At 51.4% G+C, this 26,577-nt stretch overlaps 1 protein-coding gene across 1 annotated transcript in view; it reads left to right on the plus strand.

Moving 5' to 3' along the window:
- LOC138516908 (dedicator of cytokinesis protein 2-like) overlaps window positions 1-26,577 on the plus strand; it is a 2,920,848-nt gene that overhangs the window by 392,929 nt on the left and 2,501,342 nt on the right. Inside the window, exon 11 of the mRNA XM_069632364.1 lies at window positions 22,540-22,615. Coding sequence (XP_069488465.1) covers window positions 22,540-22,615 — 76 coding nt within the window. The remainder of the gene's footprint in view (window positions 1-22,539; window positions 22,616-26,577) is intronic.

A 26,577-nucleotide genomic window follows, 5' to 3' on the forward strand; every position in this document is an offset into this window, starting at 1 on the left:
CAGGAGGAGGACAGGCTCCGGAGAACCAAAAAGGGAAGATTGCAAGAGCCAGCAGCGGGCCCCCACCAAAGAATCACCATGTGGGATAATGAGGTAGATCGCATATGCCAGAAGCGATCCAACCGTGTCGCACGCATCCACACTCACACAGAATTCCATGAGCAGACACTCAGCAGAGAACCCAAAAGGGAAGATTGCCAGGAGCAGTCCGCCACTAAAGAATCACCATGTGGGATAATGAGGTAGACCGCATATGCCAGGAGCGTTCCGACCATGTCACATGCATCCACACTCACACAGAATTCCATGAGCAGACACTCAGCAGAGAACCCAAAAGGGAAGATTGCCAGGAGCAGTCCGCCACTAAAGAATCACCATGTGGGATAATGAGGTAGACCGCATATGCCAGGAGCGTTCCGACCATGTCACATGCATCCACACTCAAGCAGCACACCAGGAAGAGGACAGGCGGATCACGAGAGCCAGGAGTGGTCCACCACCAAAGAATCAACATCTGGCATAATGAGGCATACCTAATATGCCAGGAGTGGTCCAACCGTGTCGCACGCATCCACACTCACACAGAATACCAGGAGGAGAACAGGCTGCGAAGAACCCGAAAGGGAAGATTGCCAGGCGCAGTCCCCCACTAAAGAATCACCATGTGGGATAGTGAGGCAGATCGCATATGCCAGGAGCGTTCCGACCATGTCACATGCATCCACACTCTAGCAGCACACCAGGAAGAGGACAGGGGGATCACGAGAGCCAGGAGTGGTCCACCACCAAAGAATCAACATCTGGCATATTGAGGCATACCTAATATCCCAGGAGTGGTCCAACCGTGTCGCACGCATCCACACTCACACAGAATACCAGGAGGAGAACAGGCTGCGAAGAACCCAAAAGGGAAGATTGCGAGAGCCAGGAGTAGTCCACCACCAAAGAATCACCATGTGGGACAATGAGCCAACAGGGAGCCCTACAATGCCAGACTGCAAGGGTCAGAAGATGTCCGCTGTAGGTGTGCGGGCAAGGCGGCTTGGCAGCACAGAGTGGTGCAGGCCAATGATGAGTATAGAAAGTGTGATCAAGGTGTAAGAATCTAGCCACGTGCATCTGGAGAGTGTTGAGGGTTCATTGCAGTAGCCGGGGTGAGTACCGTTGAGAGGAGCACATGCGCACTCCCACGGCTCCTTAAAATACGCACTCCTGATTTTGCCTGTTAGCCCTCATGGCCTTGCCCGCACGGTGCCTTGCATCGGAGCCCACACTCCTGCCCAGGGTGACCGGACAGATAAGTGGCTGGATGAATAGAATAATTGAACATCAGTGTTACATGCTGCTGGATCTCTCCATCACTGGGATGCATCATGCCTGCTGGCAGTGAACAGCAGCTCAGAGCACATGCAGGCAGCAGCAGTCACCTTGCACTATAAGGAAAAATGAAGCAGATAATGTATAAGACCACTTGCAGTCATTTATTCCAGAAGTTTCCAGTCCACCAGCTGTGGTCCTCCTAGTCCTGAGTAGCTGATGCTAGTGCTCAGATCAGAGGCCGAGTGTCTGCTAGTCCTGACTTGCTGATGCTCAGATCAGAGGCCGAGTGTCTTCTAGTTCTGACTTGCTGATGCTCAGATCAGAGGCCGAGTGTCTTCTAGTCCTGACTTGCTGATGCTCAGATCAGAGGCCGAGTGTCTGCTAGTCCTGACTTGCTGATGCTCAGATCAGAGGCCGAGTGTCTGCTAGTCCTGACCTGCTGGTGATCAGATCAGAGGCCGAGTGTCTTCTAGTTCTAACTTGCTGATGCTCAGATCAGAGGCCGAGTGTCTGCTAGTCCTGACTTGCTGATGCTCAGATCAGAGGTTGAGTGTCTGCTAGTCCTGACTTGCTGGTGCTCAGATCAGAGGCCGAGTGTCTGCTAGTCCTGACTTGCTGATGCTGGTGCTCAGATCAGGGGAAAGTGTCTGCTAGTCTTGACTTGCTGATGCTCAGATCAGAGGCCGAGTGTCTGCTAGTCCTGACTTGCTGATGCTGGTGCTCAGATCAGAGGCTGAGTGTCTGCTAGTCCTGACTTGCTGATGGTCAGATCAGAGGCCGAGTGGCTGCTAGTCCTGACTTGCTGATGCTCAGATCAGAGGCCGAGTGTCTGCTAGTCTTGACTTGCTGATGCTCAGATCAGGGGCCGAGTGTCTGCTAGTCTTGACTTGCTGATGCTCAGATCAGGGGCCGAGTGTCTGCTAGTCCTGACTAGTTGATGCTCAGATCAGAGGCCGAGTGTCTGCTAGTCCTGACCTGCTGGTGCTCAGATCAGAGGCCGAGTGTCTTCTAGTTCTGACTTGCTGATGCTCAGATCAGAGGCCGAGTGTCTGCTAGTCCTGACTTGCTGATGCTCAGATCAGAGGCCGAGTGTCTGCTAGTCCTGACTTGCTGATGCTGGTGCTCAGATCAGGGGCCGAGTGTCTGCTAGTCTTGACTTGCTGATGCTCAGATCAGAGGCCGAGTGTCTGCTAGTCCTGACTTGCTGATGCTCGTGCTCAGATCAGAGGCCGAGTGTCTGCTAGTCCTGACTTGCTGATGGTCAGATCAGAGGCCGAGTGTCTGCTAGTCTTGACTTGCTGTTGCTCAGATCAGAGGCCGAGTGTCTGCTAGTCTTGACTTGCTGATGCTCAGATCAGGGGCCGAGTGTCTGCTAGTCCTGACTAGTTGATGCTCAGATCAGAGGCCGAGTGTCTGCTAGTCCTGACCTGCTGGTTCTCAGATCAGAGGCCGAGTGTCTTCTAGTTCTGACTTGCTGATGCTCAGATCAGAGGCCGAGTGTCTACTAGTCTTGACTTGCTGATGCTCAGATCAGAGGCCGAGTGTCTGCTAGTCCTGACTTGCTGATGCTCAGATCAGGGGCCGAGTGTCTGCTAGTCTTGACTTGCTGATGCTCAGATCAGAGGCCGAGTGTCTGCTAGTCCTGACTTGCTGATGCTGGTGCTCAGATCAGAGGCCGAGTGTCTGCTAGTCCTGACTTGCTGATGCTCAGATCAGAGGCCGAGTGTCTGCTAGTCCTGACTTGCTGATGCTCAGATCAGAGGCCGAGTGTCTGCTAGTCTTGACTTGCTGATGCTCATATCAGGGTCCGAGTGTCTGCTAGTCTTGACTTGCTGATGCTCAGATCAGAGGCCGAGTGTCTGCTAGTCCTGACTTGCTGATGCTCAGATCAGAGGCCGAGTGTCTGCTAGTCTTGACTTGCTGATGCTCAGATCAGAGGCCGAGTGTCTGCTAGTCTTGACTTGCTGATGCTCAGATCAGAGACCGAGTGTCTGCTAGTCCTGACTTGCTGATGCTGATGCTCAGATCAGAGGCTGAGTGTCTGCTAGTCCCGACTTGGTGATGCTGATGCTCAGATCAGAGGCCGAGTGTCTGCTAGTTCTGACTTGCTGATGCTGGTGCTCAGATCAGAGGCTGAGTGTCTGCTAGTCCTGACTTGCTGATGCTCAGATCAGAGGCCGAGTGTCTGCTAGTCTTGACTTGCTGATGCTCAGATCAGAGGCCGTGTCTGCTAGTCTTGACTTGCTGATGCTCAGATCAGAGGCCGAGTGTCTGCTAGTCCCGACTTGCTGATGCTGATGCTCAGATCAGAGGCCGAGTGTCTGCTAGTCCTGACTTGCTGATGCTCAGATCAGAGGCCGAGTGTCTGCTAGTCCTGACTTGCTGATAGTCAGATCAGAGGCCGAGTGTCTGCTAGTCTTGACTTGCTGATGCTCAGATCAGAGGCCGAGTGTCTGCTAGTCTTGACTTGCTGATGCTCAGATCAGGGGCCGAGTGTCTGCTAGTCCTGACTAGTTGATGCTCAGATCAGAGGCCGAGTGTCTGCTAGTCCTGACCTGCTGGTGCTCAGATCAGAGGCCGAGTGTCTTCTAGTTCTGACTTGCTGATGCTCAGATCAGAGGCCGAGTGTCTGCTAGTCCTGACTTGCTGATGCTCAGATCAGAGGTTGAGTGTCTGCTAGTCCTGACTTGCTGATGCTGGTGCTCAGATCAGGGGCCGAGTGTCTGCTAGTCTTGACTTCCTGATGCTCAGATCAGAGGCCGAGTGTCTGCTAGTCCTGACTTGCTGATGCTGGTGCTCAGATCAGAGGCCGAGTGTCTGCTAGTCCTGACTTGCTGATGCTCAGATCAGAGGCCGAGTGTCTGCTAGTCCTGACTTGCTGATGCTCAGATCAGAGGCCGAGTGTCTGCTAGTCTTGACTTGCTGATGCTCCGATCAGGGTCCGAGTGTCTGCTAGTCTTGACTTGCTGATGCTCAGATCAGAGGCCGAGTGTCTGCTAGTCCTGACTTGCTGATGCTCAGATCAGAGGCCGAGTGTCTGCTAGTCTTGACTTGCTGATGCTCAGATCAGAGGCCGAGTGTCTGCTAGTCTTGACTTGCTGATGCTCAGATCAGAGGCCGAGTGTCTGCTAGTCCTGACTTGCTGATGCTGATGCTCAGATCAGAGGCTGAGTGTCTGCTAGTCCCGACTTGCTGATGCTGATGCTCAGATCAGAGGCCGAGTGTCTGCTAGTTCTGACTTGCTGATGCTGGTGCTCAGATCAGAGGCTGAGTGCCTTCTAGTTCTGACTTGCTGATGCTCAGATCAGAGGCCGAGTGTCTGCTAGTCCTGACTTGCTGATGCTCAGATCAGAGGGCGAGTGTCTGCTAGTCTTGACTTTCTGATGCTCAGATCAGAGGCCGTGTCTGCTAGTCTTGACTTGCTGATGCTCAGATCAGAGGCCGAGTGTCTGCTAGTCCCGACTTGCTGATGCTGATGCTCAGATCAGAGGCCGAGTGTCTGCTAGTCCTGACTTGCTGATGCTCAGATCAGAGGCCGAGTGTCTGCTAGTCCTGACTTGCTGATGGTCAGATCAGAGGCCGAGTGTCTGCTAGTCTTGACTTGCTTATGCTCAGATCAGAGGCCGAGTGTCTGCTAGTCTTGACTTGCTGATGCTCAGATCAGGGGCCGAGTGTCTGCTAGTCCTGACCTGCTGGTGCTCAGATCAGAGGCCGAGTGTCTTCTAGTTCTGACTTGCTGATGCTCAGATCAGAGGCCGAGTGTCTGCTAGTCCTGACTTGCTGATGCTCAGATCAGAGGTTGAGTGTCTGCTAGTCCTGACTTGCTGATGCTGGTGCTCAGATCAGGGGCCGAGTGTCTGCTAGTCTTGACTTGCTGATGCTCAGATCAGAGGCCGAGTGTCTGCTAGTCCTGACTTGCTGATGCTGGTGCTCAGATCAGAGGCCGAGTGTCTGCTAGTCCTGACTTGCTGATGCTCAGATCAGAGGCCGAGTGTCTGCTAGTCCTGACTTGCTGATGCTCAGATCAGAGGCCGAGTGTCTGCTAGTCTTGACTTGCTGATGCTCATATCAGGGTCCGAGTGTCTGCTAGTCTTGACTTGCTGATGCTCAGATCAGAGGCCGAGTGTCTGCTAGTCCTGACTTGCTGATGCTCAGATCAGAGGCCGAGTGTCTGCTAGTCTTGACTTGCTGATGCTCAGATCAGAGGCCGAGTGTCTGCTAGTCTTGACTTGCTGATGCTCAGATCAGAGGCCGAGTGTCTGCTAGTCCTGACTTGCTGATGCTGATGCTCAGATCAGAGGCTGAGTGTCTGCTAGTCCCGACTTGCTGATGCTGATGCTCAGATCAGAGGCCGAGTGTCTGCTAGTTCTGACTTGCTGATGCTGGTGCTCAGATCAGAGGCTGAGTGTCTGCTAGTCCTGACTTGCTGATGCTCAGATCAGAGGCCGAGTGTCTGCTAGTCTTGACTTGCTGATGCTCAGATCAGAGGCCGTGTCTGCTAGTCTTGACTTTCTGATGCTCAGATCAGAGGCCGAGTGTCTGCTAGTCCCGACTTGCTGATGCTGATGCTCAGATCAGAGGCCGAGTGTCTGCTAGTCCTGACTTGCTGATGCTCAGATCAGAGGCCGAGTGTCTGCTAGTCCTGACTTGCTGATGGTCAGATCAGAGGCCGAGTGTCTGCTAGTCTTGACTTGCTGATGCTCAGATCAGAGGCCGAGTGTCTGCTAGTCTTGACTTGCTGATGCTCAGATCAGGGGCCGAGTGTCTGCTAGTCCTGACTAGTTGATGCTCAGATCAGAGGCCGAGTGTCTGCTAGTCCTGACCTGCTGGTGCTCAGATCAGAGGCCGAGTGTCTTCTAGTTCTGACTTGCTGATGCTCAGATCAGAGGCCGAGTGTCTGCTAGTCCTGACTTGCTGATGCTCAGATCAGAGGTTGAGTGTCTGCTAGTCCTGACTTGCTGATGCTGGTGCTCAGATCAGGGGCCGAGTGTCTGCTAGTCTTGACTTCCTGATGCTCAGATCAGCGGCCGAGTGTCTGCTAGTCCTGACTTGCTGATGCTGGTGCTCAGATCAGAGGCCGAGTGTCTGCTAGTCCTGACTTGCTGATGGTCAGATCAGAGGCCGAGTGTCTGCTAGTCCTGACTTGCTGATGCTCAGATCAGAGGCCGAGTGTCTGCTAGTCCTGACTTGCTGATGCTCAGATCAGAGGCCGAGTGTCTGATAGTCTTGACTTGCTGATGCTCCGATCAGGGTCCGAGTGTCTGCTAGTCTTGACTTGCTGATGCTCAGATCAGAGGCCGAGTGTCTGCTAGTCCTGAATTGCTGATGCTCAGATCAGAGGCCGAGTGTCTGCTAGTCTTGACTTGCTGATGCTCAGATCAGAGGCCGAGTGTCTGCTAGTCTTGACTTGCTGATGCTCAGATCAGAGGCCGAGTGTCTGCTAGTCCTGACTTGCTGATGCTGATGCTCAGATCAGAGGCTGAGTGTCTGCTAGTCCCGACTTGCTGATGCTGATGCTCAGATCAGAGGCCGAGTGTCTGCTAGTTCTGACTTGCTGATGCTGGTGCTCAGATCAGAGGCTGAGTGCCTTCTAGTTCTGACTTGCTGATGCTCAGATCAGAGGCCGAGTGTCTGCTAGTCCTGACTTGCTGATGCTCAGATCAGAGGCCGAGTGTCTGCTAGTCTTGACTTGCTGATGCTCAGATCAGAGGCCGTGTCTGCTAGTCTTGACTTGCTGATGCTCAGATCAGAGGCCGAGTGTCTGCTAGTCCCGACTTGCTGATGCTGATGCTCAGATCAGAGGCCGAGTGTCTGCTAGTCCTGACTTGCTGATGCTCAGATCAGAGGCCGAGTGTCTACTAGTCCTGACTTGCTGATGGTCAGATCAGAGGCCGAGTGTCTGCTAGTCTTGACTTGCTGATGCTCAGATCAGAGGCCGAGTGTCTGCTAGTCTTGACTTGCTGATGCTCAGATCAGGGGCCGAGTGTCTGCTAGTCCTGACTAGTTGATGCTCAGATCAGAGGCCGAGTGTCTGCTAGTCCTGACCTGCTGGTGCTCAGATCAGAGGCCGAGTGTCTTCTAGTTCTGACTTGCTGATGCTCAGATCAGAGGCCGAGTGTCTGCTAGTCCTGACTTGCTGATGCTCAGATCAGAGGTTGAGTGTCTGCTAGTCCTGACTTGCTGATGCTGGTGCTCAGATCAGGGGCCGAGTGTCTGCTAGTCTTGACTTGCTGATGCTGGTGCTCAGATCAGAGGCCGAGTGTCTGCTAGTCCTGACTTGCTGATGGTCAGATCAGAGGCCGAGTGTCTGCTAGTCCTGACTTGCTGATGCTCAGATCAGGGTCCGAGTGTCTGCTAGTCTTGACTTGCTGATGCTCAGATCAGAGGCCGAGTGTCTGCTAGACCTGACTTGCTGATGCTCAGATCAGAGGCCGAGTGTCTGCTAGTCTTGACTTGCTGATGCTCAGATCAGAGGCCGAGTGTCTGCTAGTCTTGACTTGCTGATGCTCAGATCAGAGGCCGAGTGTCTGCTAGTCCTGACTTGCTGATGCTGATGCTCAGATCAGGGGCTGATGTCTGCTAGTCTTGACTTGCTGATGCTCAGATCAGGGGCTGAGTGTCTGCTAGTCCTGACTTGCTGATGCTCAGATCAGAGGCCGAGTGTCTGCTAGTCTTGACTTGCTGATACTCAGATCAGAGGCTGAGTGTCTGCTAGTCCCGACTTGCTGATGCTGATGCTCAGATCAGAGGCCGAGTGTCTGCTAGTTCTGACTTGCTGATGCTGGTGCTCAGATCAGAGGCTGAGTGCCTTCTAGTTCTGACTTGCTGATGCTCAGATCAGAGGCCGAGTGTCTGCTAGTCCTGACTTGCTGATGCTCAGATCAGAGGCCGAGTGTCTGCTAGTCTTGACTTGCTGATGCTCAGATCAGAGGCCGTGTCTGCTAGTCTTGACTTGCTGATGCTCAGATCAGAGGCCGAGTGTCTGCTAGTCCCGACTTGCTGATGCTGATGCTCAGATCAGAGGCCGAGTGTCTGCTAGTCCTGACTTGCTGATGCTCAGATCAGAGGCCAAGTGTCTGCTAGTTCTGACTTGCTGTTGCTGGTGCTCAGATCAGAGGCCGAGTGTCTTCTAGTTCTGACTTGCTGATGCTCAGATCAGGGGCTGAGTGTCTGCTAGTCCTGACTTGCTGATGCTCAGATCAGGGGCTGAGTGTCTGCTAGTCCTGACCTGCTGATGCTCAGATCAGGGGCTGAGTGTCTGCTAGTCCTGACTTGCTGATGCTCAGATCAGAGGCCGAGTGTCTGCTAGTCCTGACTTGCTGATGCTGGTGCTCAGATCAGAGGCCGAGTGTCTTCTAGTTCTGACTTGCTGATGCTCAGATCAGGGGCTGATGTCTGCTAGTCCTGACTTGCTGATGCTCAGATCAGAGGCCGAGTGTCTGCTAGTCTTGACTTGCTGATGCTCAGATCAGAGGCTGAGTGTCTGCTAGTCCTGACTTGCTGATGCTGATGCTCAGATCAGAGACCGAGTGTCTGCTAGATCTGACTTGCTGATGCTGGTGCTCAGATCAGAGGCCGAGTGTCTTCTAGTTCTGACTTGCTGATGCTCAGATCAGGGGCTGAGTGTCTGCTAGTCCTGACTTGCTGATGCTCAGATCAGGGGATGAGTGTCTGCTAGTCCTGACTTGCTGATGCTCAGATCAGGGGCCGAGTGTCTGCTAGTCCTGACTTGCTGATGCTCAGATCAGAGGCTGAGTGTCTGCTAGTCCTGACTAGTTGATGCTGGTGCTCAGATCAGAGGTTGATTATTTAGTAACTGCTCCTATGGATAAAGAACACAGATAGCAACCAGGATAAAGTTACGGTGTTAGAAGCACTGGGCGGAGGTGGTGGGGGTCTCCAGTTCATTTGCCCTAAATGGGCTGACACGACTAGAATATTAGATTTTTCCTCCGTGAGCAAAACTTACAAATGCACACGGTTTGTAGATTCAGAAAAGTTGCTAATGGCGCAAAGTATTATGTATTAGGTGCCCCAAGATCTATTAAACCGACTAAAGGGAACATGTTTGATTTTCTTATTTCTAATGCGGAGCGTCTAGGATCTCCAATGCGTGTTATTAAAAGGACATATTGTAGATTTTCCATAAAACATTTGTTCCTGATTTATGTTGGTAAAGTGATCCCCAAATTGTGGTATGGTTTGGAGGTAATGCCGGCATGGATTGGGGAGAAAGTGGAAACACCACAGGCATTCATGTGGGGGAAATCTTTGAATCTCCCGAACTGTCTCCCTATCCCTTTTATATGCTATGAATTGGGTCTGAATTCCCTATATCCAAGGCTATATGGGAAAGTTATTTGCCTTATATGGAAATTCATGGACCCACCGAAAGAATCATTGTATGAAGACATTAGGGAGCTGTTATGATACGACATGATTGGTTATTTATAACGCGCTTGTGTCGACTTGCTTCCAAGGCGAGCACGTTGCCCCTGAGCTATCCTGCCGAGATAAGTTAGGAAATAACACCAATTTCACATTGCAAGTCTTATCACTAACTCGATCTAATATAGTTCAGGCATTGGACTTCACATTAGAAAGGATACCATCCCAGCTCTCTCAAATTGAAGAAGCGTTATTGTTGTCTGATTGGTCTGAGTCCATCAAGACCATGCATGGTTATAAATCTGTAGACCATCTTAAATACGAGCATATAAGTATTGGTCTCTTGCCAACATACCTTAGGTTAGTTCCTAACGGGTAGATTCGAGGCACCCTTATGAGATTCCAACTAAACATTTTGCCCATGAGGTAAAGTAAGGTGGGGATTAAGGAATAGTGGGGTTTTATCATGTAGGTATTGTAAAATTCTTGATAACGTAGACACTTTAAAACATATTATGACTAGCTGCCCTTCTCGACATTTTAAAGGAACGAAATATTGTTGACATTTGATATTTAGAATAGGCTTTGTGGATGATGAAATATTGTGGAATTATGTATAAGGTGGGCACTCAAATCAAGCACTGTTTGCACTTTTCAATTTTGTTAATGCTATTCACTTCAATGTCGATGATGAATTGATATACATTGTATTGTAGTTTTAATCTATTGATGTGTCTTTTTATCTGCCTTTTTGTTCTTTTTTGGTTTCTTTGTTTTGCGAAAAGTTTATTTTTTGAACTCTAGCACAACAACAACAAAAAATGTAGAGAAATGTGCAGATGCAGAGAAATGTTGATAACCTCTGCAGCGGCATACGATTTCCCTTGGCTGTTCCTGGGCCCTCTATACGCCCCAGTGTGGGTCCGCTTCCTATGCCTCAGTGTGGGCCCACTTGCTACGCCGCAATGTGGCCCACTTCCTACGCCGTAGTGTGGGCCTGCTTCCTACACTGCAGTGTGGGCCTGCTTCCTACACTGCAGTGTGGGCCCTTCCTACACTGCAGTGTGGGCTGCTTCCCACACTGCAGTGTGGGCTGCTTCCTATGCCGCAGTGTGGCCCACTTCCTATGCCGCAGTGTGGGCCTGCTTCCTACACTGCAGTGTGGGCCTGCTTCCTACACTGCAGTGTGGGCCTGCTTCCCACACTGCAGTGTGGGCCTGCTTCCTACACTGCAGTGTGGGCCTGCTTCCCACACTGCAGTGTGGGCCGCTTCCTATGCTGCAGTGTGGCCCACTTCCTGCATCAGCAGTGTGGGCCTGCTCCTACACTGCAGTGTGGGCCTGCTTCCTACACTGTAGTGTGGGCCTGCTTCCTATGCCGCAGTGTGGGCCTGCTTCCCACTATCTCGAAGCAGCTACAGAGGGCAGGAGCCGCTGCTGCTGGTGCTGACTCCTGGAGGAGCAGCCACGCCGTCCTGCATCAGCCACATCTCTGGGGGTAAGATCCTGAATCTAACCCTATCTGCCATTACTGCACACACTGTGCCTTCCCACATTGGCCCGACCTTGTTCTGGAAAATATCTGCCAAAACCGCTGCATCTGCAGGGCTCGGACCTCATCGAGGAAGCCTAAAATGGCGGCTCCCCGAAGTGCGATATTGTGATACCTCACTGCCTAGCAACGAACGCTAAGGCTCCTGATTGGCCTACGAAGCACCAGCCACACTTCTTCATCCGGCACCAACACCGGAAGGCATCAGCCGGGTCCACGCTCAAAAGGACCACCTCTAAGGACAGCCTGTCTGTCTTTGCCTGTCCGTGCCAACGGGCCACGGAAATCTGTCAATTTCATATCCCGCCCTCCCAGTGACTATGCCCAACACTGCATCCATGAACTCATGGTCCATACTTGCAGACCCTATCGAAACTCGCCGCCGACCTGCATGATCCGCCATATTGCAACAGTAAGACTCTGTAGTATCTGTGATCATTCCTGCTCACCAACTGCCCAACGCATATCCTCTCTCGCCCTTTGTGACGCCATCTTATGCATGCACCCACCTAATGTGATGCCACTGCACCAGTGATGCCAATGTACTTGTAAACAGCCACTGCCTGCACTGCCTTGCCACCTGTTGTGCTCTTGCGAACTGCTATTACCCTATATTGCCTTGCCACCTTATTGTGCTCTTGTGAACAGATATTGCCCTATACTGCCTTGCCTCTATAGCTGCTCCTCTCTGCTCAGTGCTATCTACCGCCCATGCTGACTTGCCTACTTGCACATTGTTATTATGGTCGACCAGCAGGCGTACTTACTCTGCCTCTACCGCACTCTGCGCTACACCCTCTTCCTATGAGCACTGCTAGGGCCTATTCGCAGCAGCTGCAACACTCTATTTGTAGACCTGACACTGACCCACGCACACACACACCCTCTCTCCTGCGCGCCCCACCACCTAACCATTAAGTCTACTACCCCTCATGCACCATGCCTCAGTAGCACCTTGTGCCACACACAACAGCAAAATCTGGCCCCAGCTAATGCCATGGCTGCTTGCACCTGCAACCCTTACCTTAACTCGCCATCCCTATGGCTTGAACACTTTGCATCCAAACCTACCCCTAACCAACCTTGCAAAGGTCCTCTGAGGAACCTCAGACTAGGCTCTAGACTACCTCATGTCCACTATGACCGCACTATTACTAACCAGCGGACTAACCTGTCCCACCAAGAACCAATAGTACTCACCTCCCTTCCCACACACACATTGGGTGACAACCCTACCGCCAGTAACCAACTTCACACTTTCACTACACCCCTCAAGGCTGCCTTGATCAACACCAGGTCACTCACAGCACACACACTTGATGTGGCTGACATCATCACCACGCATGACCTCGATCTCTTAGCTGTCACCGAAACCTGGCTCCATGCAGCCTCAGGTCCCCTCCTATCCCTAGCGATCCCTGATGGCTATACTATTATAATTGGTGAAGCAACTCTGGTAAATCCAAAGGAGGCGGCATTGCCTTTATACATAAAAACACCATTAGTTTTCACCCTTCCTCCGCTCCCCCTATCAACTCTGCTGAATTGCTCACAGTGAAGCTAGCGATTTCCCCCAACCAGACTACCACTCTCCACCTCATCTACAGACCACCTGGTCCTCTATCGACATTTGCCGAAGATCTCTCCCACATCCTTGCTGACAACACTAAGACTAAGTCCCAAATCATCGTACTTGGTGACTTTAACCTAGGGTACCAAGACCCTCATGATACCCCTTTGCACGATATCAACAACCTGTTACTCAACCTAGGTCTCACACAACATATCACTATGACAACACACTCCAAGGGCAGGATCCTTGATTGGATTGCTACTCTAAACTGTGACATTTCCAACACATCTAACCAACCTTTTGCTTGGATTGACCACCACCTCATCACCTTCAGTATCCCCACCAGAATAATCCACACCACCACTGATATCGCACCCGCCACCGCCACAAGAAACAAGCGCAACATAACCTGCACCAAATTACTCCCACTTATCCTCCCCGCTCTCAATGATCTTTCCCGTTCATGCTCTGACCACACTGTCCTGGTAGACACTTACAACCTGACCATGTAGAAAGCCCTTGACCTCATCGCCGCCACCAAACTTCGTAAACCTAAACCTCGAGCCCACCTCAACTCCTGGTTCACACCACAGCTTAGAACCCTTCTCAAAGAAAAAAGGAGCCTTGAATCGCGTTGGAAAAGTATCCCAACTGAAACTAACAAAACCAGCGTTATTCTAGCCACTCTAAACTATGAAGAGGCCATACTTCAGGCCAAAAGAGATGAATATAACAAACAGATTGAACAAGCTCAGTCAAACACTAAGGAGTTATTCAGAATATTAAAGGAACTTGAGTCTCCTGCCACTCCTCCTGACACCTGCTCCAAAGACAGTGCCTGGTGCACTAATATTCAAAAGCCTCTCCTTGGCAAAATCACCACTCTCCGAAACAAAATCAATGACAAAAAAACAGCCTGCAGGCTAGTGTGCAGCACAAAATCCACCCGATCAGTACTGGCACTAGCCATGATACTCTTAAACCTTTCTCCCTTTCTCCTCTATGCATTACCAAAGTTGAGCACATCATTAATAGCCTCAAACCGTCCAACTGTCAGGGTGACTTATGTCCCCCCACCATCATTAAGGAAGCCTCACAAAGTCTCGCTCCTTTCATTACCACACTCATAAACTCCTCATTCAGTTCTGAGATTGTCCGCGACAACCTCAAGGAGGCCTGGGTCATTCCCCTCCTCCAAAAACCCACCTTGGATACTAACATACCCACCAACTTCAGACCCATTACCACAGTTCCCTTCCTTTTCAAAATTCTTGATCGCGCAGCATACCTGCAGATCCAAGCTTATCTGGAAACTAATAATCTCCTGGGACTAAGACAATCAGGCTTCTGCCCTCGGTATGGCACGGAAACCGCCCTCTTAGATCTTAAAACTCAGATTGAAAACCTAAAAGACAAGGGCAAGCTCGCCCTATTACTCCTTTTAGATCTCTCCGCAGCCTTCGATTTAGTTAATCACCAAATCCTCTGTCGCCACCTAAAAACCGCCACCAACTTCTCGGACAAAGCCACGACTTGGATCACCTCCGTCCTGGAAAACAGATCCATGAGAGTCTTTGCCCTTTCTGCCGCTGCTGATCCCGCACCAGTCACCTGCAGGGTTCCTCGAGGTTCATGTGTTTCCCCGACACTCTACAATGTGTTCACGAAACCACTCTTTGATATTCTGGACTATCTGGGTGTCACATATACCAATTACGCCAATGACACCCAGATACTCATTCCCATCACAGGTGACCCCAAAACTGACACTCTTGCCATCAATTCCACCTATCAAGTCATCCAGGCCTGGATGGCTCAGCACAAACTGTGCTTGAATGATGAAAAGACGGAGATCCTCATCCTAGGATCTCACCAAAGACTCAGTAAGCTAGACCCGTCCTTCAAATCCTTCACAATTGATGGCAATACAATCAAAGTGGCCAAAGATACAAAAACACTTGGTATCTACCTCGATGCCACCTTATCACTCTCGAGACAAGTTAACGCTGTCTCCTCTGCTGCATCTTACACATGCAAACTCATCACATCATGTCGTTCATTCCTATCGCCAGCCAATCGTACCACATTAGCCAGGACCCTGGTCCTGTCTAAGATCGACTATTGTAATGCCCTCTACCTCGGCTCTAACCAATGCAACATCAGCAACCTGCAGATCATCGAAAACAATGCCATTAGAGCGGCACTAAACATACCTAGAAACCTCGACCTCTCTGACACCAGACGGAACCTCCACTGGCTATCAGTCTCCCAAAGAGTTTCTCTCAAAGCACTTTCGCTAACACACAAAAGCATCTCTCACCAAGCACCTAGCTACCTGGCTAGCAGATTTTCCCTACACACCTCCTCTAGACCACTCAGAAGTGCTCAAACCAACTGCCTTTCCATCCCTTGCTTCAACCTCCAGAGATCAGGCGGGAGCAGCTTCCCAGTCATGGCTGCAAAGCTCTGGAACTCCCTACCCAATCCACTCAGAGCAGAATCTTCCTTCCCGGCCTTCAAGAGCAAAACCAAAGCCTGGCTGGTATCCCAAGACCAGCCTGATTACTAACACCCACTGCACTCTTGCGCAAACCCGCCAGCTACTCTGCTTGATTGTTAATATGTATATTTCCTGTATACTTGTATATTTTTTCTGCCTGCATCTGTATTGTAAATCGCCTTATTCCCCTCCCTTGTTCTCTAATTGTATATTCCCTGTAACATGTCTGTAATCTAAACCATGCGCCCGGATGCCCTTGGGCCTGGTGCGCTTTACAAATAAATAAAATACAAATACAAATTCCACCACTGCCGTGTGGGCCTGGTTCCTACACCCCAGTGCGGGGCCATTTCCTACGCCCCGGTGTGTGCCTGCTTCCTACACCACAGTGTGGGTCAGCTTCCTACACCCCAGTGTGGGCCTGCTTCCTACAATGCAGTGTGGGCCCATTTCCTACATCGCAATGTAGGCCCACTTCCTACACTGCAGTGTGTGCCTGCTTCCACTGCTGCAGTGTGGGCCTGCTTCCTATGCCCCAGTGTGGGTCTGCTTCCTACAACGCAGTGTGGGTCCACTTCCTACACCCCAGTGTGGGCCTGCTTCCTATGTTGCAATGTGGGCCTGGTTCCTACACCGCAGTGTGGGCCAGCCTCCTACACGCCAGTGTGGGCCTGCTTCCTACACCCCAGTGTGGGCCCGCTTCCTACACTGCAATGTGGGCCCGGTTCCTATGCCCCAGTGTGGGCTACTCCGCAGTGTGGGCTGCTTCCTACAACCCAGTGTAGGCACGCTTCCTATGCCTCAGTGTGGGCCTGCATCCTATGCCCCAGTGTGGGCCCGCTTCCTACGCCGCAGTGTGGCTACCCTCCTACACCCAAGTGTGGGCCTTCTTTCTACACCCCAGTGTGTTCCCACTTCCTACACTGCAGTGTGGTTCCACTTCCTACACTACAATGTGGGCCCACTTCCTATGCCCCATTGTGGGCTTTCTTCCACTGCCGCAGTGTGGGCCTGCTTCTTATGCCCCAGTGTGGGTCCGCTTCCTACACCACAGTGTGGGCCCACTTCCTACAATGCAGTGTGGGCCCACTTCCTACATCGCAATGTGGGCCCACTTCCTACACTGCAGTGTGGGCCTGCTTCCACTGCTGCAGTGTGGGCCTGCTTCCTATGCCCCAGTGTGGGTCTGCTTCCTACAACGCAGTGTGGGTCCACTTCCTACACCCCAGTGTGGGCCTGCTTCCTATGTTGCAATGTGGACCCGGTTCCTACACCGCAGTGTGGGCCAGCCTCCTACACCCCAGTGTGGGCCTGCTTTCTACACCCCAGTGTGGTCCTGCTTCCTACATCGCAGTGTGGGTCCACTTCCTATGCCCCAGTGTGGGCCATCTTGCAACGCCGCAGTGTGGGCCCACTTCCTACACTGCAATGTGGGCCCGGTTCCTACGCCCCAGTGTGGGCCCGCTTCCTACACCCCAGTGTGGGCCTGCTTCCTACGCCCCAGTATAGGCCTGCTTTCTACACCCCAGTGTGGGCCCGCTTCCTACGCCCAATATAGGCCCGCTTCCTACACCCCAGTGTGGGCTCACTTCCTATGCTGCAATGTGGGCCCGGTTCCTACGCCCCAGTGTGGGCCATCTTCCTACGCCCCAGTGTGGGCCTTCTTCCTACGCCCCAGTGTGGCCCTGCTTACTACACCCCAGTGTGTTCCCACTTCCTACACCACAATGTGGGCCCGCTTCCTAAGCCGCAGTGTGGGCCTGCTTCCCCCGCCGCAGTGTGGGTTGCGTCCTACGTCCCAGTTTGGGCCTGCTTCCTATGTTGGAATTTGGGCTCACTTCTTACGCCGCAGTGTGGGCCTGCTTCCTACACTGCAGTGTGGGCTTGGTTTTTATGCCCCAGTGTGGGGCCGCTTCCTACGCCCCAGTGTGGGCCTGCTTCCTATGCCACAGTGTGGGTCCGCTTCCTACACCCCAATGTGGGCCTGCTTCCGACACCCCAGTGTGGGCCCACTTCCTCCAATGCAGTGTGGGCCCACTTCCTACGTTGCAATGTGGGCCCACTTCCTACACTGCAGTGTGGGCCTGCTTCCACTGCTGCAGTGTGGGCCTGCTTCCTATGCCCCAGTTTGGGTTCGCTTCCTATACCCCAGTGTGGGCCCGCTGCCTACAACGCAGGGTGGGTACACTTCCTACACCCCAGTGTGGGCCTGCTTCCTATGTTGCAATGTGGACCAGGTTCCTACACCGCAGTGTGGGCCAGCCTCCTACACCCCAGTGTGGGCCTGCTTTCTACACCCCAGTGTGGTCCCGCTTCCTACATCGCAGTGTGGGTCCACTTCCTATGCCCCAGTGTGGGCCATCTTGCAACGCCACAGTGTGGGCCCACTTCCTACACTGCAATGTGGGCCTGGTTCCTACGCCCCAGTGTGGGCCCGCTTCCTACACCCCAGTGTGGGCCTGCTTCCTACGCCCCAGTATAGGCCTGCTTTCTACACCCCAGTGTGGGCCCGCTTCCTACGCCCAATATAGGCCCGCTTCCTACGCCCCAGTGTGGGCTCACTTCCTATGCTGCAATGTGGGCCCGGTTCCTACGCCCCAGTGTGGGCCTTCTTCCTACGCCCCAGTGTGGCCCTGCTTACTACACCCCAATGTGTTCCCACTTCCTACACCACAATGTGGGCCTGCTTCCTATGCCGCAGTGTGGGCCTGCTTCCCCCGCCGCAGTGTGGGTTGCGTCCTATGTCCCAGTGTGGGCCTGCTTCCTATGTTGCAATTTGGGCTCACTTCTTACGCCGCAGTATGGGCCTGCTTCCTACACTGCAGTGTGGGCTTGGTTTTTATGCCCCAGTGTGGGGCCGCTTCCTACGCCCCAGTGTGGGCCTGCTTCCTAAGCCACAGTGTGGGTCCGCTTCCTACACCCCAATGTGGGCCTGCTTCCTACACCCCAGTGTGGGCCCACTTCCTCCAATGCAGTGTGGGCCCACTTCCTACGTTGCAATGTGGGCCCACTTCCTACACTGCAGTGTGGGCCTGCTTCCACTGCCGCAGTGTGGGCCTGCTTCCTATGCCCCAGTTTGGGTCCACTTCCTACACCCCAGTGTGGGCCCGCTGCCTACAACGCAGTGTGGGTCCACTTCCTACAATCCAGTGTGTGCCTGCTTCCTATGTCGCAATGTGGGCCCGGTTCCTACACCGCAGTGTGGGCCAGCCTTCTACACCCCAGTGTGGGCCTGCTTCCTGCACCCCAGTGTGGTCATGCTTCCTACATCGCAGTGTGGGTCCACTTCCTATGCCCCCGTGTGGGCCTGCTTCCACCGCTGCAGCGTGGGCCCGCTTCCTACGCTGCAGTGTGGCCCCGGTTCCTACGCCCCAGTGTGGGACCACTTCCTACACCCCAGTGTGGGCCTGCTTCCTATGCCCCAGTATAGGCCTGCTTTCTACACCCCAGTGTGGGCCCGCTTCCTACGCCCCAGTGCGGGCCCGCTTCCTATGCTGCAATGTGGGCCCGGTTCCTACACCCCAGTATGGGTCTGCTTCCTGCGCGCCAGTGTGGCCCTGCTTCTTACACCCCAGTGTGTTCCCACTTCCTACACCACAATGTGGGCCCACTTCCTATGTCGCAGTGTGGCCTGCTTCCCCTGCCGCAGTGTGGGTCTGCGTCCTACGTCCCAGTGTGGGCCTGCTTCCTATGTTGCAATGTGGGCTCACTTCCTACGCCGCAGTGTGGGCCCACTTCCTACACTGCAGTGTGGGCCTGCTTCCTATACTCAAGTGCGGGGCATCTTCCTATGCCCCAGTGTGGGCCTGCTTCCTACAATGCAGAGTTGGCCCGCTTCCTACACCGCAGTGTGGGCCTGCTTCCTATACCCCAGTGTGGGACATCTTCCTATGCCCCCGTGTGGGCCTGCTTCCTACGCCTCAGTGTGGGTCCACTTCTTTTGCCCCAGTGTGGGCCCGCTTCCTAAGGCGCAGTGTGGGCCTGCTTTTTACTCCCCAGTGTGGGCCTGCTTCCTATGCCCCAGTGTGGGCCTGCTTCCTTTGCCCCAGTGTGGGCCTGATTCCTACACTTAAATCTCAAAAAAAAGAAGTGTATACATATAGTAAAACCACTCTCATATATACCAACAGAAGAAGTCAGTACCTGGACCATGTCACCTTTGAGAAAAATTACAAGGTGTATGTCCAAATCTCACATATCAAAATATTTTATTAATGTAAATTCAAAGCAACAAATTCATGACACAATTATAAAAAACCTAAAAAGCATATGCACATGTTACAATACAATATACAAAAAGCATAAAAATTATTTTGGTTAAAAAACACAGAAACAATAATTAGAACAGGAAGGACACAGAGCCAAATAAATTGTTGTTGTTCAACGCTGTTCCCATCATAGCACGACTTATATAAGTTTCTGTCCTAGATGTTATGAAGTAACCGGAAATTCCTTAGGGGCAGTCATGTATCTTGTGCTTAAATGTCGCTTTTCCTTTCCACTTCTGATTCTAATTCTTAGTTCTGACTTCAAAGCGGTACTCAAATGTGGGCCTGCTTCCTGCACCGCAGTGTTGGCCTGCTTCCTGCACCGCAGTGTTGGCCTGCCTCCAATGCCCCAGCGTGGTCCTCAGTGTAGCTGCAGCAGTTTCCCCAATAGCAGTGCACACCATATGAAGAAAATGGCCTCGCATCCTACAAATGTCCCACCACATGAATGTTAGTGAACAGTGAACAGTACTGGTAATAGATACACACTTTGAATAGAATGTCTTTATCTTTTCGGATGCATTCAGTGGTCCATGTGAGCATCACGAGCTTGAGAAATGATGAGACCAGTCATTAACTTGGGCCACTTGAGGGAGTTACAACCTATAGAAAGAGATCATTTAGATCACATGATTGGAGATCTGGTGGAGCAATGTCCTTGCGTCTAATCTATGCTGCCACTCGCATGCTAGGTACCGGTTGAGTTATCATGCAGTGGGATTGAAAGGTTTTAGTTTCCTTAGCTAAGGCTCCATAACTCCTTCTCTTCACACACCTCAGCGCTGCTGCCATGAAGTGCAACCCTCCTTCTGTCCACACACCTCAGTGTTGCTGCCATGATGCTCAAACCACCATCCCTCCTTCTCTTCGCTGCTGCCATGATGTGCAACCCTCCTTCTCTCCACACACATCAGTGTTGCTACCGTGATGCTCAAACCTCACTGTCTTCTCTCCACACAACTCAATGCTGCTGCCATGATGCTCAAACCTCACTGTCTTCTCTCCACACACCTCGGTGCTGCTGCCATGATGCTCAAACCTCACTGTCTTCTCTCCACACACCTCGGTGCTGCTGCCATGATGCCCAAACCTCAATTTCCTCTTCTCTCCACACACCTCGGTGCTGCTGCCATGATGCTCAAACCTCACTGTCTTCTCTCCACACACCTCGGTGCTGCTGTCATGATGCCCAAACCCCCATTTCCTCTTCTCTCCACACACCTCGGTGCTGCTGCCATGATGCTCAAACCTTACTGTCTTCTCTCCACACAACTCAGTGCTGCTGCCATGATGCTCAATCCTCACTGTCTTCTCTCCACACACCTCGGTGCTGCTGTCATGATGCCCAAACCTCCATTTCCTCTTCTCTCCACACACCTCAGTCCTGCTGCCATGATGCCCAATCCTCCATATCCTTTCTTCTCTTCTCTCCACACACAAAGGCGCTGTGGTCATAACCTACAAAACATCATCTCCTTCTCTCCACACATCTCAGTGCTGCTGCCATAATGCTCTACCTCCTGCTCCTCACTCCACACACCAATGCTGCTGTCATGATCCTCTACCTCCCGCTCCTCTCTCCACGCAGCTCAATGCTGCTGTCATGGTCCTCTCCCTCCCGCTCCTCTCTCCACGCAGCTTAAAGCTGCAGTGACCATCATACAACCTCCCTCTCCTCTTCATGGAGATACACCTCAATGGTGTGGTCACAATTCTCTAACCGCCATCTCCTCTCCCCACACACCTCAATGTTGCAGTCACGATCCTCTAGCCACCTTCTCCTTTCTCCACACACGAACGGTGCAGTCATGATCTTTTTCCTCCCTCTTCTCGCACCACACATCTCAGTGCCGCTGCCATGATCATCTACCTCTCACTCTTCTCTCCCCACACCAACGCTGCTGTCATGATCTTCTACCTCCCTCTCCTCTTGCAAACACACCTCAATACTATGATGACGATCCTCTAACCATCATCTCCTCTTTCCATGCCCGCCAGTGTTGTGGTCATGATCCTCTAACCTTCTCTCACCACACATCTCAGTGCCACTGCCATGATCCTCTACCCTTCGTCTCTTCTTTACACATACCTCAATGCTGTGGTCATGATCCTCTAAACTCCCTCTCCTCTCTCCACGCACCTCAATACTATGGTGACAACCCTCTAACCTTCATCTCCTCTTTCCATGCACACCAGTGTTGTGGTCATGATCCTCTAACCTTCTCTCAACACACATCTCAGTGCTGCTGCCATTATCCTCTAACCTTCACTCTTCTCTCCACACACCTCAATGCTGTGGTCATGATCCTCTAACCTTCACTCTTCTCTCCACACACCTCAATGCTGTGGTCATGATCCTCTAACCTTCACTCTTCTCTACACACACCTCAATGCTGTGGTCATGATCCTCTACCCTTCACTCTTCTCTCCACACACCTCAATGCTGTGGTAATGATCCTCTAACCTTCACTCTTCTCTCCACACACCTCAATGCTGTGGTCATGATCCTCTAACCTTCACTCTTCTCTCCACACACCTCAATGCTGTGGTCATGATCCTCTAACCTTCACTCTTCTCTCCACACACCTCAATGCTGTGGTCATGATCCTCTAACCTTCACTCTTCTCTCCACACACCTCAATGCTGTGGTCATGATCCTCTACCCTTCACTCTTCTCTCCACACACCTCAATGCTGTGGTCATGATCCTCTAACCTTCACTCTTCTCTCCACACACCTCAATGCTGTGGTCATGATCCTCTACCCTTCACTCTTCTCTCCACACACCTCAATGCTGTGGTCATGATCCTCTACCCTTCACTCTTCTCTCCACACACCTCAATGCTGTGGCAATGTTGTTCTGTTCTTAAGTTTTTTCTTCTCGCTACCCTCATCGATGATATTGCCCAGAGGTATTAATCATATCTTCTTCTCTTCCAGTGATGGACATCACAGATATTGTCAAGGGGAAGATAGAGAGCGACGAAGACAAGCAGCACTTTCTCCCTGTCCTCATGTGAGTGTACATGTATCTAAGCCTGAGGCAGGAAACAGATATTTCTGGCTACATAAGGGACCTTGGCTGAGAGCAGCACTGTTAGATGATATCCCAAAATACCAGGAGAAGCAGCAATCGAGGCATTGGATTAATGTCTGTAAGGAGGGTCATTTTACAGGGTACTCATTGTATGCATGCATTTAAATCGGTTTTCTGCAAGGTCTGCCTCTCCAGACTACAACTCCCATTAGTCCTAGCCAGCACAGTCAATGGTGAGCGATCATGGCAGCCATAGTCCAAAGCATCAGAAGAGCCGAAGGTTGCAGACTCCAGCAGGATATCAAAGATGGGGTTTGAATTAGGCCAGAAATTCAAGGCTGGTGTTTGAGATTGAGTGGGTGTGGGACCCCCATTTCTGGGAAGGAATGCACGTGCCATGACAGAGTGAGAAGTGCTTGTCAGGTTTCAGAAGTAAGGTAGAGGATGGTGGTGTGGGTGGGGCAGGTTTAATGAAGAAACAGTGTGGGGTGTCTACACTTTAGATAATCCTGAGTTTTGTGGTTCTCGTCAAATGTGCATTTTTCTGCCAAGATGGCACATAGCAGCAGAATGCTCACATGCATGCTCTGTCATCTATTATACACACATATGATGCACTTTGTCTTTGTGCCCCTGTGTTCTTGCTTATTGTTTTACTTCGCACCACCGCACACATCTACACATACTGCACTATTTACAGGCTAGACTGAAAGCTCCTTAACCTGTGGGTAGGAAGTATTCCTTCGGTACTCAAGAGGGGAACTACAGGAATGACTACAAGACCAATCAACCAATTCACCAGCAATCAATATATCAGCATGACCCAACCAGCAATGCCAACAAGGAAAAACTGCCATAGAAATCACTGATGATCAACCACCCTGTTCCCCACTCCTCGTGCTCCTAATTTCATGCAGGGCAGGGCAGGTGTGGGGGCTGAAATATCAACCAATCTATGGATCGATGGGTCACATGTGCCTATAAATGTTCCACGCTTTGCTTCCGAAGCAGGTTTAGTGGATATTGGAGAACCATTATCCAACCGGATACAGTTACACCAGAGTCCTATGCCCTGTGTGTTATGATATGTGCATGTTTCATTTCAGAGTAATGGTGGCCATTGAGGAGTTCTCCTGGGTGACAGGCAGAAGTCCGGCGAGTTACATGTATCGGCGAGAAGATGAGTGACTAGATCAGTGAAGATCTGGGAGGCAACATGTAAATGTGCCACACTCTTAATGCTAGAATTCGTGTGACTAATTGCAGAACTGTGCAATAATACCCCATCCCAGAAACTGACGTGGTCATGAGAGTCTCAAGATTGCAGCTATCAAGCAGCAGTCGTATGTGAGGTGGAATGAGGGGGCATGGGTAGTTATTTCCTCTGATTTGGAGGCGAATGTCAATTACCCGAGTAATCACTGGTAGGATGCTGTCCAGCGGGCTGTGCCTTGAGTGGTAGACCTGGTTTAGGTGCTGCTTTGCTGTTGCATCAGCTGTTTCCAGAGGAGCAGCACATCCCTGAGTTGCTGGTGCAGCTAGGAGTGAGATAGATGAGTGCAGCATGGTAGGCTTCTGGTGAATATGTCCATAGTTTGTGGTGTGAAATGGCGAAGGGGTTTGCATAGTGGCAGCAGGTTGTATATAGTAGAGAGTGGGAAGGAGGGAGGGCACTTGAAACAGTGTGATGAACTTATAGTAGCCATGTGCTCTCAAGTGCAAGGTGAGATCTCAGAAATGAAGTCATTCATATGAGGCTTCATTCATAAGGTTGGCCATGCCATGTCCTGGGAGTTCGAAGGCCCCATGATATGCATTCTTGGTGTCTACAGGGGCGGCGGGGGGGGGCTGTAGATTAGGTGCACTTTGGTGGATTGTGTCAGCCTTATTTGAGGGGGGTACTGTCAAGGATCTCTGTAAGCAAGAGACTGAGCACGCCACCGTCAGACATTGCACCAGTAGCCGCCGCATCGCACCTGTCGCAGCTGTGCTCAAACAACCAAGAGACAAAGTTTATAGGATGGTTTCGTGGGGTGGAATTAAGTGCGGTGCAGATGAGGCTCTTTTATGAAAGCAATGCCTCTCAGTTACCACTAACACATAATATCCAGAAAGGTAAGTATACAGAAAAAACATTGATGGCTCTCACTATAGCTGCATCTGGTATTCAACTTCTCTAGTGAGGGAATTTGGTTACCCTGGAAGTGCTGGAACTTATGTCATGGCTGATGTCATACGTCGCGGCATGTGTCTATATCACCCCCGGTTCAAGTTGTGGTTGGGTGGAAAGAGCTTTGAGGAACCACACAGAGCTGGACAGCTCCTACTTTACTGCCAGAGGTATTTGTCTATCATACAACCATTCCAGGTTACAGAGGTACAGCGGCAGCTGGGCAATTTCTGTGTAGCGGCACAGGTGTGGGGCGGGTCCAGATGAAAATGGGGGTGGTGGCCCTCCAGGGCACTGTCATATGACCTCATCAATTGAACAGAACTCAGATGAAGGGGGCATTATCATGCTCCCTGACCCACTCCAAGGTACTCAGGGTTGCCCCGGCAGGGAGGGTGCAGAGTCAAGGGAGTCGATTTGTCAGGCACTGGTGCAGCAGGAATGGGCTCCTGGGTCATCAACCTGTTTTTGGGTGCAACCACAGTTGCTCTTCCCAGGTAGTATTTCCACCGAGCTGATCGTGGGTTGGTGGTCCCGCAAGGCTGGCAATCACCCAGAGCCCACAATGGGCTTGGCCTCCTCAATGCTGAACAGGCCTCCGGCATTGATATGCTGGGATCTCTCCCTTGAGGTTCCAGCTCCTTGAGGAAGGCCAGTGGATGGGGCGGTTTTATGCTGATGGGTAGTATGTCTTGCCAGCAGATTCTACTTTCACTCTTTGATCGCTTTCTCACTCTGCACATCAATAGACATAGGTTCCAGGGGCCATGACGTCGCTGTTCTAGACTAGAGTGTCACTGGCGCACGGTCCCTACTCGGAACACGTCACTGTTCTCTGGTACTCGCGGATCTCCAGCAAAGGCCAAAGTTCTGGCTCCGTCCAGCCCGTTTCCCAGTGTTCAGGGTGCTTGAAGTGTAGCTCCACCTAAGCAACTTCATCCTGCTTCAGTTGCCTTGCTCTGCAACAAATGACCATAGGTGCATTCATTACATGCAATGAAAGATGGTGCTGACTGCCAGATTCATCCAATGCTGGAACGGGAGGCCAAAAACAAAAACGTGTCGTTTTCATTTTTTTATTTGTGAATTGGGTTATTCATTCAAACCTTACACATTACATTAAATCAAGAAAAAATACTAAAATTCTTCTTATATAAAACACGGTTATCATTTAATTATCCATAATTGTATCTGCTCCTATGATAGATATTAATGTATCATTCCAAAGGGCAACTGCAATAGCTAAACATTACATTTACAATAATTTAGAGCCCAATTACATAACATACCGACCGACCGGGTGCACGTGGACCTCCCTCTCCCTGTGACCATGTGCACTTGCTTGATCCGTACGCACCGCGCCTGTACATCGTCTGTCGGTTCTCCCTTGTCTTCCCCCCTTAATTGCACTGTTGAAACTGCAGAACCGCCGACAGGGCTAATTTCTGTATCCCAGACTGTTAAATGTATTATATGCACTTACTCTGCCTGTGCAGAATATTATCGTCTCAGAATTTCAAGGGCTCTGAGCGACTTGTTTTTCCCGCATGTTCCCACCCTCATTGAGCGCTTTGAAACACTTGCCTGTGTATAGGTGCTTTAAAATAAACAATACCATACCATACAATACTGATCGAGAGAAGACATGCCTTAATGACATAAACATTCCCTGTCTCCCAAGGACGTGGCTACACAGCAGAGACATTATTATTGCAATAATTGGTTATTTATAACGCGCTTAATACCCAGAGGTTTCTCAGCGCAGACGCAG

The sequence above is a fragment of the Ambystoma mexicanum genome, chromosome 6q (assembly GCF_040938575.1).
Source record: "Ambystoma mexicanum isolate Mex_15411 chromosome 6q, UKY_AmexF1_1, whole genome shotgun sequence".
Taxonomy (NCBI): Eukaryota; Metazoa; Chordata; class Amphibia; order Caudata; family Ambystomatidae; genus Ambystoma; species Ambystoma mexicanum.